Below are 14963 nucleotides of genomic sequence, written 5' to 3'. Positions count from 1 at the left end.
ATATGTAAAAAAATATATGCTTGGTAATTGACACTTAAGAGCTATAGAGCGCATCAAATTTTTGGACACATTTTATACTGAACATATTGTATATTGGCCACACGTGTATAAGCCACATCTGTACACATTGAAACATTAAATATTTACAGAGGTGCTTGCATTCATTCACACATTTCACAAAAAACAATGCCTGTAACATGGCATACCTTATCCTACTGTAGAGGTCTTACCCTACTCTTTCTCCTTTTCCTGTGTGCTAAAACCGCCTAAATTGTCATCTTCGGCCTTTCAAATATTGTTAGTGGGAGTGGATTTCCGTTCCATCTGGTGGCTTTTTCCTTTATAGGCCAGGGTGATGGTCTTCAGTTTTGGGGCTGCTTCATATGCATTTTGTTGTTTCTTTTCCATGATGAGGGTGAGTCCGTAACACGCTAAATCGCTGACAGAATGATTGTCTGAGTGCATTTTGTATAATGTGAACAATTTCATTGGTCCACCGTCACCTGTTTGGCAATTTCATTGGTCTGATGAGGCTAAATGTATTTGTTGCACGTAGGCCTGGGTGATATGGCCTTTTTTCAGTATCGCAATATTTTTAGGCCATATCGCGATACACGATATATATATCAATGTTTTGTCTTAGCCTTGAATTAACATTTAAAACATATAATCACACCAGTATGATGATTCTATGTGTCTACATTAAAACATTCTTGTTCATACTGCATTAATATATGCTCATTTTGAACTTTCATGCAGAGAGGGAAACCACAACTAAGTCAATTGACCAAAACTCTATTTATTAAACAGTTATTAAGCAGTGGCACAAACATTCACGTCATTTCCAAAACAGACAGTGCAAGATTGTCAGAGACATTTTAAAACAAGCTACTAGTGCACTTTTGTTCATGATGTCACTAAGATGACATATCAACACAATACTAAATTAAAGTGCACTTTTTGTTCACAATGCAACTATAATAGTTTAAAACAAATAAAGTGCACTTTTGTGCATGATGTCACACAAGATATTTCAATAACTGTAGAATAAAAATTAGCTCGATAATAGGAAATCAAATAGTGTTCGTCCTTTGCTATGTGGTAGGTTACTACGGACGTTATTAAATTCTGTTGACTATTTTTTTCATACGGTGTTGATTTGGAAATGTTTGCTTTGGCATTTTGATTGAGATGTTGACATGCGTAGTAAGCTCTTCATTCTCTAGCAGGTGACTTTTCAAATGATGCTACATATATAACCAGTAATGCTACTTTTTGTAGCAAGGCTTTTGGCCAGCACTTGACAAATTACGGTTCCCATTTGAAGCCAAACCACCGCCAGACGATGGACCCCGTGCTGTTTTTCTTGGGAATTAATTCTTCCTTCATTCGCACCTTCTTTCTCTCGTATTACCACTCGCACGGCACCGTCTGAGGGATCGAAGGTCCGTATTATCATCGCTTACATGCAGCTAACGTTACCCACACTGCTACCTCTCTCCTTCGCGAGGGCGTATGACGTATGTGACGTATGTAAGAATGTGCGCTTGCTGTCTGTGAGGAGAGACAGGAAAGAGCGAGAAAAGTCTGAAGTGTAATAATAAAAATAATAATAATAATGGATTAGATTTATATCGCGCTTTTCTATTGTTAGATACTCAAAGCGCTCACAGAGAAGTGGGAACCCATCATTCATTCACACCTGGTGGTGGTAAGCTACATCTGTAGCCACAGCTGCCCTGGGGTAGACTGACGGAAGCGTGGCTGCCAGTTTGCGCCTACGGCCCCTCCGACCACCACCAATCATTCATTCATCATTCATTGACCAGTGTGAGCGGCACCGGGGCCAAGGGTGAAGTGTCCTGCCCAAGGACACAACGGCAGCGATTTGGATGTCAATAGGTGGGAAGCGAACCTGCAACCCTCAGGTTTCTTGCACGGCCACTCTACCCACTACGCCATGCCGCTCCTAAGTGTAATGCCCGCAGCTAAAAGCAAATGCGTTAGAATTTATACTCGAATATCCCGATATAGTCATTTTTTATATCGCACAGAGACGAACCTGCGATATATCGCCCAGCCCTAGTTGCATGTAAAGCCTGTGATCCTGGAAAATCCATAGATTAGCTGCAACATTGTATAAAGTGCAAGTGTATGTAAATTACGGTATTTTTATAGTCGTATCAAATAAGGACCTCAGTTTAGCATATCCATAAAGTTGTGCTTTGATTGTAAGGTGTGCAATATGTGCTGTGTCCATGCACCCAAAACAAAGATATGTCTTCCGGGTCATCCATCCATCCATTTTCTACAGCTTATTCCCTTTGGGATCGAGGCGGGCGCTGGTGCTTATCTCAGCTACAATCGGGCGGAAGACGGGCATATATACCCGTACAACGTTTCTTTCTGGTAGATTTTTGTGTGAATCAACATTTGACCAGTTAAGATGACTTAGACAAAGAGCAAATTAAATGCATCAAGACGTCAAAAAGAGGTTGGATGGAGCCAGTTTCTGACGACTTCAGAAAACTAATCAGTAACACAACCCATTTGTTGAAACAAGCCTCTTATTTCCTAAATAAAGATATAAGGTTCTGGGCCATATTTTTTCATAAAGTTCTTGTTATTGGCTTCCACAAAGTTTGCATGGTTTGCATTGTTGTTCGTAGGGAAGGGATCTGCGCTTCCTATCTCTGCGTCACGCCATCACGTAACTGGCGAGCTCATTTTCTCTCAAAATGGCTTAGGAATCTCCGTAGGACGGATGCTGTTTTCATCAAATTTGTTTACTCACAAACTTTGCAAATCTTTCGGTGTCATACATCAGATATATATACGATAATATCTCCCAATACAGAGGCAATTTGTTTTTCCACTCTACTGGTACTGTAAGAGAAGTAGTTGTTAGATGCAAATGAAGTCCTCCTTACCACGCCTCCTCGCGCTGACTGGGGTAGTGTCCTCTCCCCGGCAGCCTACTTTAGTACTGTTGTTTTTTTGTTTGTTTTGCTAACCCCGTATGGAATATGGATATTGGTGATCGCCACCAGCCATCTAGTTTTTACTTGACTTTCACCACAAAGCAACGTCCCAGATTACCGGAAATTTTCGGACTATAAATCGCAGTTTTTTACATAGTTTGGCCGGGGGTGCGACATATACTATGGAGCAACTTATGTGTAAAATTATTAACACATTACCGTAAAATATCAAATAATATTATTTATCTCATTCGCAGAAGAGACGAAGAAAATGTCAGTAATCGTCACACACACGTCAGCAATCGTCACACACACGTCAACCAATAAGAATTCAGCTGGGGAGAGTCATGGCAGAAGTGTATTGTGGGTCATGGAATGCTAACTGCTATATGCTACTGCCTTAGCTATTAAAATGGATATTTTCATCGTTGGCGGTAACTGAGAAGGGCTGAACAAAAATGGCACCGAAAAGGAGATCATGTACTGCAGATTACAAGCTGGACGTGGTGTAATATGCAGCAGAAAACGACAAGAGGAAGCGACGCATACCTTTGGAGTTGGCAGAGTTGTTTAGAAGCGACATCGAGGAAGAAGATTTCATCGGATTTATCGAGTGACAGATTGTTTAGTAAACGTATAGCATGTTCTATATGTTTTAGTTATTTGAATGACTCTTACCATAATATGTTACGTTAACATACCAGGCACCTTCTCATTTGGTTATTTATGCGTCATATAACATACACTTATTCAGCCCGCTGTTCACTATTCTTTATTTATTTTAAATTGCCTTTCAAATGTCTATTTTTGGTGTTGGATTTTATCAAATAAATTTCCCCCAAAAATGCGACTTATACTCAAGTGCGACATATATATGTGTCCTTCCTTCTTTATTATTCATTTTCGGCTGGTGTGACGTATACTCCGGAGCGACTTATAATTCGAAAAATAAGGTATGTAGCGAGACCAGGAACTAACCGTGTCGTCGGCTCAAAAGAGAAAGGAAGAAAGCCAGGCTGTAAATCTGGTACAATACAATATGCTGACTAAGGCTTAACTTCTATTAAGTATTTATCCCTCCAATGTTAAATCCTGGACATATACATGTGAATGTTGACAATAAAATATTTTTCTATTCAATATTGTTAGATAATGTTCAAGGGTTGACCCCGGGATGCAGAGAATGAAGGCAAGGTAGTAGCACAAAATTAAAATATTTAAGTAGTCCAAAATGGTAACAAAGGGTGATGGGGCAAAAATGCACACCATGGGTATTTAACAAAAGTCGTATCTGCGGAAAAAAGGCCTGGATGCACTAAGCGCAGCAAAAAGATTCCTCTTAAAACAAGGAGGCTAGAAAACAAAACACAACGAGGTCAAGGTTAACAAGAACATGAAAAGGCACATACAAGGGCAGCAGAATCAGAGTAGGCTCATGTAAGTGCGGGGTTCAGGAAACAATAACCGGCAGGGACCAGCTGGCGGTGACAAGCTTAAATGCTACCGGGTAGTGATTAGTAGCAGGTGTGCCTCGTTGGGGACAAATAGACTGAGGAAAAAAACTGACAAACAAATAGAGAAGGCAAGGAGAAGACAACAAACACAACAAATATTATGTTAATACTTTTACTCCACTGCTGTTTCGACGACTTGTGGACATGTTGGGGTATGCCCAGTCCGGTCCTACATAAATTAGAAATGCTGGATTGCACAAGGATGTTTTGGTAAATTTATACCATGTATGGATAATCCGCTGACCTCACAAGTCAGGGCAAATTTCAAATAAACCGTTTGGACCAAGTATAATGGAAGGCAAGATTGTTTTACAAATATCTCTGCAATGTCTCCACGGTTTGATTTCACATTTTCAAGACTTATACAGATCCCAAATACACATTAGCAGCAACCAATAGGTAAGAAAAGTTGGTTTTCCATAATCGGGTCCTTTTTACGTTTGCAAAAAAGGATTGAAAATTTTTTTGGTTTGGCTGTGCAATAGTATCACCTTCAGAGAGCTACATTTTGTCTGAAAAACCAAAAGAAGCACGCTTGATTCAAATGCATCACCATTCCACTTCCTAACTGGTTTCGTTCCTCAGTTACATAAACGATTGCATGTGATTGTTTATTCAGTAACATACTGATGTCTCTGAGGAGGGAACAATTTGAGCAGTTCCTTCAAATGAAGCCCAGATGAGACTCATACATGCCAGTCAATAGCCTCCCTTGTGACCCCACTAGGCACAGCCTTGTTGCTAAAATTACAGCCTTCCAAACTCTCATTTCCTTTTGCCAGAGTGTCAATGAAACCAATTAGAAATGAGTGTTAACGAACTATTTTAAAATGAACAGGGTGGGAGATAAAATAAGGATCAATTACAGTGTGTGTGTGCGCTCTTAATATTAGAAACATGCGTGTGTGCGTTCGTGCGTGCGTTCGTGCGTGCGTTCGTGCGTGCGTTCGTGCGTGCGTGCGCGAAGACACATTGCAGACAGCAGTTGGCAAAGCTATTGCTGACTAATTGGTCCAACGGTTCTCATCCTATCATTTTCCTTCAGTTGTTTATCCATCTTTGTCATTTTCAGATTTTGTACATTCCTTTTATGCAAAACATGATTTGCTATTAGGGTTGTCTAAATGAATGTGTGCCTAAAAACCCTAAAACGTCAATGAGAAGGCATTTTGGGAAGTTTGTTCATTTGGCAGCGTCAGACAGAGGAACCAAACAAGTTAATATGGAAGATGCTAAATTAATCTCAATGGTAAATTTGAGTTAAAAAAAACTGACGGAACAATTGACCTACATAAACTACACTCTGTAGAACTTAGTTTTCTTAAAACAGCACGTTAATACCACAAAATGAGTAACAGGTCCACAACAATGTTTTTGTTAACATGATCATGATGGTAAATGGGTTGTACTTGTATAGCGCTTTTCTACCTTATTTTTAAGGAACTCAAAATTCTTTGACACTATTTTTTACATTCACCCATTCACACACAAACATACACACATTAAAACACTCATGGCAGGAGCTGCCATGCAACGTGCTAACAAGGACCCATCAGGAGCAAGGGTGAAGTGTCTTGCTCAAGGACACAACAGACATGACTAGGATGGTAGAAGGTGGGGATTGAACCAGTAACCCTCAGATTGCTGTCACGGCCACTCTCCCAACTTCCCCACGCCGTCCCCCATGATGTTGAAGGGTTTAAATAAACAAGCAGCATCAAGTCTATTTGCCCATGTAAAATGAAAGAGTTATAATATAGATTGAAAATGTATTATAATTTTTGTGATGAATTAAAATCAATCAACACTACTTTACAATCTATAAGGAAAGTGAGCTGGGCTAGACCGTCGTGAGACAGGTTGCAGTAGTAATTCTATTGTATTGTTTTTACCACAAAAAATCAGAGTAGATTTATGAAGCAATGTAATAATAAATGTACAGCATTTATCATGGAGCGCTTCACCTGTCATATACACAATCAGCAGCATCTTTGTATTTTAATGAATGAATGTATACTGTTAAGATATTATTTTAATGTTTTTGGCCTGTGTTATGAACTCCCACTGCTTCAGTGTGGTGAAGACTAGCTGTGCTATGCTGAAACTGCTTCACCAGGTCTGTTGCCTCTACAATGTTTTTTTGGGATTTCTTATTTCTTTAATTCAGTCAATATCTTCTGCATCATCTTCTCATAACTGCCCTTCACACTTTTTTCATTCTCCTGTTTGGAAAAACAAAGTTATGTCAATCTCTCGCCCGAAGCTATTGCTAGCAAGTAAGACCGGATGTTTTGGGAGGATTTTTATAGGTTTCAATGTGAAATTTGCTACACTAATATCACTGTTGACCCTGCGATGAGGTGGCGACTTGTCCAGGGTGTACTCTGCCTTCCGCCCAAATGCAGCTGAGATAGGCTCCAGCAGCCCCAGCGACCCCAAAAGGGACAAGCGGTAGGAAATAGATGGATGGATAACCAAACCTAAAGCATACCGAATAAGACAGGTCTTTTCCCCAAAAACTCATAAATTGGGGCACTCATATCTCGAGGTACCACTGTATGCCATATCCATGGAGTCATTTTTCGTACACCTGCCTCTCACTACAACTTTTTGATATTTTAGTGTACATACTGTGTTCTCAACAAGTGTTATCTTCTGAAAAACGACCGAATGTTCTATTCATATCTGAATTTCCTCCTTTAATCTCTTTATACTGTTGTGTAGAGATTTTCTGGCGTATCACATTACGCCTATCAATCCCTTCCCGAGTTCCACAGCTAAACTAAGGCTTTTATTTGGCACAATTCTTTGACAAAAAATAGACCTGAAACACACAGGCTATACATATGACTTTTGTGTAGGCCTAATACAGTGTAGCAAACAATATAATAATCAATAACGCACAGTAAATGACAGACTTGCGCCAGTGTTATATTTTGTGAAATTTTGACATTATAAAATAGCTGTTCATAGAATGTAAGAATTGAGCCCTGCAGAACACCACACACCAATGGAGCAGAGAAAAAATTTGAATCATTAGGTCTGATTTAGAAAGTTCTCTGGACCTAGTAGGATCCAAACTAGCCCAATGCAGTACACCAAGAACACATGTGTTGCTCTAAGAGCCTGATCTTCTATAAGGGTTGCATGTATTAAAACTCATGCAAAGTTAATAGTAAATACAAAGCTGATATACTTAACTGTGTAGAGGATTGCATCTTTTATAGGGAAAATGCACTCTTTTTGGAATTTTGCCCATCGTTCACAACCATGAGAGACAAGGAGACAAAAGGTTTTGGTTTTTTTTTCGCTTTCAAAAATTGGCTCCTTCTAGGTGGCTAGCAATGCAGCTAATGGGCACACACAATTGTACCTCTAAATCACTTTAAAAATGCATTCAAAAACCGTCCACAATACTTCATTTACGTTCTGTAACGCGTATAATAACTAAGCTGTGGTAACATTGTTATTGTAAAAGTAAACACTGAGAACTTTTTCTATCGTAGTTACACATCGGCGTGCTTCGGTATTAGCCGTAAAGGCTAACTACGGCAAGCTAGCTTCTACAACAACACAAAACTTATTTTGGTTTGTGATGCACAACACTGCAATAAGACACCAATTTGTACTGACTGAAAAATATGAACAATTATATTACAGTATCCGTAAAGTATTAGCCCACATTTAATGTTTTGTTGGTACACAGTTGGGCTAACCAGACAGCCTATGTACTGTTCTGCGTGTATCATGATATTAAAGTGACTCACTCGATGGACAATTTTTTGTCTGGTCCAGCTGGCCGGGGACGTTTCCTGTTGATTTTGGGTAAGCGATCCATTTATGTTAAAATAGCTTGTCTCCAAGTTCCATATTTATAGCGTCAAAATTGCTTTCATCCACCTTCCTCGGCTCCCGTCTGCTCAGTCTCACTCTAACTTCATGCTCGGTTCTATGAGCAGCAGTATATTAAGCTTCAAAAGTATAAGGTTGAAAATCCTCAGTTGTCCAGTCATCTTTGTTGTTGTCTGTTACCAAGTCTGTAATGATTAGATTCACGCTCGTGTTTGATTCCGGAAGTCGGAACACAGATGTTGCCAGAACTCAGAGGTGCTCTGCTATGGAAACAGAAATCATTGCGCGGGAAAATCAGTCCCAGAAATGATTAAAATTATCAAAATATGTTAAGCATTGAACATAATACATATTGTTATGAATGTGTCTATTATTATTATATATTATACATAGACTTGCAGTGTGCGTACATAAAATGTTGCTAAAAAATTTTGAAGTTGTTTTAGAGGGTTCTTAAGGCTAAAACGGTGAGCCCCATTAGCCGTATCTTTCAAGCGTTTTTGATCATCTTTAAAATCATTAAAAAAAAAAAATGTCCAGGTCTTTATTTGTAAAATCTGAAAGTACACATTCCTAATTACCACTCGTTAGTATCAGGATCATTGGCTCAGGAGGTAAATTTGTTGTACAGTAAGGGTAAGCAGTTGAAACTCATCTCCCTCCTTCATCCCAGTTACTGTGTCCTTGGGCAATACACTTCACCCGCGTTGACTCCAGTACCACCCACATTGGTGTGTAAATGTGCATGAATGTTTGGCCACGTTCTGTCAGTCTACCCCAGGGCAGCTGTGGCTACAAATGTGGCTTGCCACCACCACGGTGTGACAGTGGAGTCGATGAATAATGGGTTTGACTGTGAAGAACTGTTGGTCTCTGGAAAGAAGGTGGTATGCAAATCACACCTGTTATTACTATTATCATTTGTATTTTGTCACTGTAGGGGGTAAGACTATCAGCTCATGAACAAAGTTAATTTTGGCTTGCACTGAGGGTGACAGAACACATTTATATAATTCTGCAACAACATGTCAATGCTTGTGTAGGGAGAAGGAAAGTGGCAAATGGACGTTTAGAGAATTTTATAACAATATTTGATTAGCATGGTTTAAAGCAGTGTTACTGATGGGGGAAATAAATAGTGAAGGAGAGAGAGGAAAAGTGCAGGTGTTGCATAACTTTTGTATAAAAATAGCAGACTGTCCCAATGAAATGAGCCATGCGTCATTTTCCTAAATGGAAAATGTGCCCCTCACATATTATACCTGGAGTAACGATTAATAATGATGGTGTGTGTGTCGTGCACAAATCCCCACTAAGGCCAGTCTAAAATATGTTTTATGTATGTGTGTTCATTGGGTTAGTCCCAACATTTAATAGCCTTTTCATCAAACCATTCTATATCCGTGTGCCATGTGTAATGAAAACTGACCGAGCACTTTTTGCATAATGCTGCTAAGAGACAAAAATATGAAATGACATTTATGATGACAAAAGTAATTTTTGATAAATTCTTTATTAAATGAAATAATTATATGAAAATGTGTGAACATAACATCCCACATAGACTAAACGCATATCATAACAATTCTTATACACGCGTTCTATGATTTCAATAACTTTCTATAACTATTATGTTGCCATGTGCATATTGTGTGTCCTGCAGATGTGGCCATTCAGCGGTGTATCGGACCCGTGAGATGGCAGCCCGAGCCCTGGTTCCTTTTGTACCACTTACCCAGACCTCATCTACAATACATTCTTTGCTTCAAGATCTTCCTCAACACTCTGGACCTCAAATCCAAAACAACTGCATTCATGGGATACTGCTACAGGTCTGCTCAAACACACACTTATGCGCACACACACACACACGCGCACATTCACTTGTTACTTTATATTCTATGATCAATTCGTATGAAAGTCTATTGACTGTCTCACTAGTGTAAAATATATATTAGTTACCACCGTAAATGTAAAACTCTATCAAATACTATGACATATAGTAACTTACTGTAAGTTATCGGTAGTCTTCAAACAACTTGTTGTGCATTACAACCACCTGCTTGATTATGGAGTTGGTTGTTTTAAGTTATTCTTTAATTCTGGCTAAACTGAGCTTGAATGAGCTGCGCCGTAGTCTTGTGTGATATGTAGAGATGTAACGATATCAAAATCTTACGGTACGATATTATCACGATATTAAGGCCACGATACGATATTATAGCAGTAAGGTTAAAAAAGATGACATGAAAAAATGCCTTAGTGTGGATATTTAGGTGCTATTTACCGGTATGTTAAGGATAAAAACACTTACTGTAAATGAACACAAACCTAATGCTCAATTGTTGTATTCCTAGGTATTTTTTAAGTGTAAAGAACTATAAACGAACAGTGTTTCAAGTAACAAGCAACGTAAAGAAGACTTTCAGTTTAGTGTCATCAAACTGATATTGTAAACATGCTGTCATGAGGAAAATTTCATTGAAATGCCTCACAAATTGATGGCATTTGATGGCTTACATCTTGGTTTTGCATTAGTAATCTTTCCCAAATGATAATTAATAAATGACTTCCCATATTGTTTGTATTTCCGGACTTGTAGACGATCGCGGTCAGGCAATAGCTGCAATCTGTACTTTGCATGTTCTCTCCTCTTTATTTTCCTTCACTGCAGAACCAAAATGTGTCCAAACATCTGATTTTAACTTTGTAGGAGGAACCACTAGCTTGAGCTTTCTGCTCTGCTCCTTTGTGTTTACTATCATCTTTTACTGAGCTGCGCACAGGATTATGGTAAATGTGGTTTGCTTCTCAGACAGGCTTACTCAATAGTGCCAGAAAAAACTACTCCCAGTTGTCGTTTACCGCCACACATCACTGCATTATTGTGAGAATTTTAAAACTGCAATACCGCGGTTTTTACAATAACGTTGCATCACTAGTGACATGGTGTCTCGAAAGTTTATACTTTGAAATGCTACATTTCAGGCATATATTGTACTTCGTGAATATTTAACTTCAAATCCAAATTGTCAAACAATAAGTAAGGGTCGTACAACACTTTGCTTTACATTTATTTAGGTTTTAAAGTTCACAGTTGTTAAAACAACACAGCTATGACTGTTAATTAATTGTTCATACTCTGTTTATCCAAAACAGCGGCCATTGCTGTACAAATGTCAGTGTTTTAGTTTTGTAATCCCAAATTCCACTTGTAAGATCGATGTTGAAGCTATTTGTATGGACTCTGGTGTGGTAGCTACCGAGCTGAGATGTTAACACAAAGAATGTGAAATTCTTATTGTTTACCTTAAGGTTGCATAATTTTAGAAGGTAGGACTTTGCATAATGACGATATTGGTGTGTAACGTTTGGTTAGTTTACCTTTTCAATAGGTTTCTGTGATGGCCTCTTCACATTTCATTTTATTGACAAGCTTTGTTGCATTTTTGTTCCTTTTCGTTTAAAAGTCTATCTTTTTATTGCGCATACAAATAATTGTTTCCCCATTCAGTTATACTACTTTTGTTTTGTCCTTTACAAAAGGTTGAGCTCACATGTTACAATTTTGTAACTTAAAGATTGTTATTACATAAGACATATTCTTTGTCTTGTCATCGTTATCCTTGTAGGATGGAATGACCATTAGCTACAGTTGTTCAGCGTCATCATTGTGTACGCGATGTAAAACCTCACAGTAAAAGACAGTATAGGACATGACATTGGGAGAACTGTATATTTAAATCTGTCACTTAGCTTCAATAATACATGTTTTTAAATGATAAAATACATTATACTCGTGTTACAAAGTTGCATGTTCTCACCATTGACCCTCTTCTTTGCAAAAGTAATTGTTGCAAAATGGAAGTTGAAATCCTGGCAAATAAATAATTTGTCAGAAGTTGTTATAATTTGTTGCTAATTGTCAACATATCATCACAAGAACCAATATGACATTTGAATCCATTACCTTGAATTGGATAGTGAGGTGTTTGCTCTAAAAGTGTCTCTGAAAGACTGAGTAATAAAGAAAAAACTTTTGCGGCTGAAGACTGAGAAATTGGATCAAGAGGATCCTTGCTCTCTCATAGCACACTACCCGCAGGGGGTTTCAAAAACGCACATTGATGATATTGGTCTCATTGTCATTCTCATAAGTAATCCTTCTTTTAACAAAATATGGAATTCTTTATAATAGCTAAACTATTACCAAATAAGCTTTTACCGGAAAAGGATAGACACGTGGACTTCTTATACAAATAAAAGTTGGACCACAAATGGTTTCAGTTTTATAAAATAAAAAAATGGTTGGAGTATTTGAAAACAACAATTTAAATTAATTATTCTCTTGTTCTTGTTATTCACTCATTAGAAATTATTAAAGCACAAGGAGGTAAACATTATCACTAGTTACAAACCTCACCTTATGTCACTGAGTTGATGCAAAGTTACATTTGTGGCAGACCTTGTGCTGCTGGCAGACTAGCATGCTTCGTAATTAGCAATGTGTACCTGGCGAACTTAACTAACAGGCAGACCTGTGGACGGCACCTTGTGATTGCGGTGGAGAAGAAACTCGCAAAATCTTCTCATCCTCACACTTTGCAAACTTCATAAATAGCCAACATGTATGATTAACTATCGGGCCGTGCATGGTGTGTTGTTTAGCCCTCGATTACTCAGGTCAGGTTTTTTTTTCCGGGAAGGAATACCCGGTGACCCAAACAACCTGAGCTCCCTATCCACCTTTAAATTCAACTCAACAAAATGGCCAGCTAAACATCTATGCGGTAGGACAAGCATTTTTTTCCTCCTCCGCTGCGAACCTTTTGGATTACTTTTGTTTTTGGAACTGAACTTTTGGACTGACGCAAAAGTCATTGCATTTGCGTACCTTTCGAATTGACCTGTGGACTGGTTCCAAGAATGAAGCAGGACTGTATTTTGTATTTTTGTTTGGGGCATTTTTTTTATTTTCTATTGTGTTATTTGGGCTACACGGTGGCAGAGGGGTTAGTGCGTCTGCCTCACAATACGAAGTTCCTGCAGTCCTGGGTTCAAATCCAGGCTCGGGATCTTTCTGTGTGGAGTTTGCATGTTCTCCCCGTGAATGCGTGGGTTCCCTCCGGGTACTCCGGCTTCCTCCCACTTCCAAAGACATGCACCTGGGGATAGGTTGATTGGCAACACTAAATTGGCCCTAGTGTGTGAATGTTGTCTGTCTATCTGTGTTGGCCCTGCGATGAGGTGGCGACTTGTCCAGGGTGTACCCTGCCTTCCGCCCGATTGTAGCTGAGATAGGCGCCAGCGCCCCCCGCGACCCCAAAAGGGAATAAGCGGTAGAAAATGGATGGATGGATGGATTGTGTTATTTGTGGTATTTATGTTCTTGTGTCAATACATTTAATGCAGTTGAAACCAAGATAAATAGTTGTCGTCATCTTTCATACCTCAGGCTCCTAGACGAACCATCTTCTGTCACACGGTTTACACTCTTAACCCACCTAGCCCATGCTATCGTTACAATTAGGATCCAACCCCTCATAAAGATGTGACGTGCCGATGTGGCCATCATACAGTATTTTAATATTCACTTACTCAAGCAAAAAATTGGTAGGGGGCGGAAAAATTATAGATCATTGAAAGAAACTTGTTTGTGTCTCAGGGTAGGTATTTTTTAAGGATAGCTTTTATGTCTATTGTACTACATTTAGATCACTTACTGTTAGGAATTATTAATGTTAAAGGGGAAATGCATTGTATTAATGGCCAAGAGTGTTGACTCTCCAAAGAACCACCATTAAATGGTATGTAGACCACAAGGAAGTGTTTTAAAAATGTGACCCCTTTAAGAGTTGCATGGAGTTCTTACTAGAAATAGACACATGTTCAAATCCAGAATACATTGCAGGCAGGAAAGCATTAATTTTAACATGCGCGCATGCATAAATCCAGGCAAATTTCTTTTTTACATTGCAATTAAATTTTGGGTGTTCTCTCCTGAACAAAACACAGTTCTGTAGGAGTACTAACTTTAAGTCTTTTGTAACTTTACAATGTCGTTTAAATAGAGATTGAAAACTTTTGGTCCCAGTATTGATCCTTGGGGTATGCCACAAGATATATTTAGCACCGTAGACGTGTGTTCGCCAAGCTTCACAAATTGCTTCCTGTTATTCAAGTATCTTCTTTCCCAGTTCAAGACCAACCCTCTAAAGACATACTGTTATGTGTTTATTTATTTATTTGTTCATTAAGATGTTATGATTAATTGGTTACGGTTCGCTCCCTGTACGATCAGTGTCAGAGCTTGGTCTGCATTGCTGGCTTTAAGTCGGACACGTTTCCTGTGAGAGTTGGAATCCGCCGAGGGTGTCCTTTGTCACCGATTCTGTTCATAACTTTTACGGACATAATTTCTAGGAGCAGTCAAGGTTTTGAGGGGTTCCGGTTTGGTGGCCGCGGCATTAGGTCTCTGCTTTTTGCAGATGATGTGGTCCTGATGGCTTCATCTGGCCGGGATCTTCAGCTCTCACTTGATCGGTTCGGAGCCGAGTGTGAAGTGACCGCAATGAGAATAAGCACCTCCAAGTCCGAGTCCATGGTTCTTGCCCAG

At 39.0% G+C, this 14963-nt stretch overlaps 1 protein-coding gene across 4 annotated transcripts in view; it reads left to right on the top strand.

Moving 5' to 3' along the window:
* thada (THADA armadillo repeat containing) overlaps window positions 1-14963 on the top strand; it is a 251417-nt gene that overhangs the window by 125395 nt on the left and 111059 nt on the right. For all 4 annotated transcript variants that reach the window (XM_061910918.1, XM_061910920.1, XM_061910919.1 and 1 more), the window contains one exon: window positions 10011-10179. In XM_061910918.1, coding sequence (XP_061766902.1) covers window positions 10011-10179 — 169 coding nt within the window. The remainder of the gene's footprint in view (window positions 1-10010; window positions 10180-14963) is intronic.

Source organism: Nerophis ophidion, linkage group LG09 (genome assembly GCF_033978795.1).
Source record: "Nerophis ophidion isolate RoL-2023_Sa linkage group LG09, RoL_Noph_v1.0, whole genome shotgun sequence".
NCBI lineage: Eukaryota > Metazoa > Chordata > Actinopteri > Syngnathiformes > Syngnathidae > Nerophis > Nerophis ophidion.
Note: the sequence above shows the minus strand (reverse complement) of the source record. Positions and strands in the feature narration are given on the sequence as shown.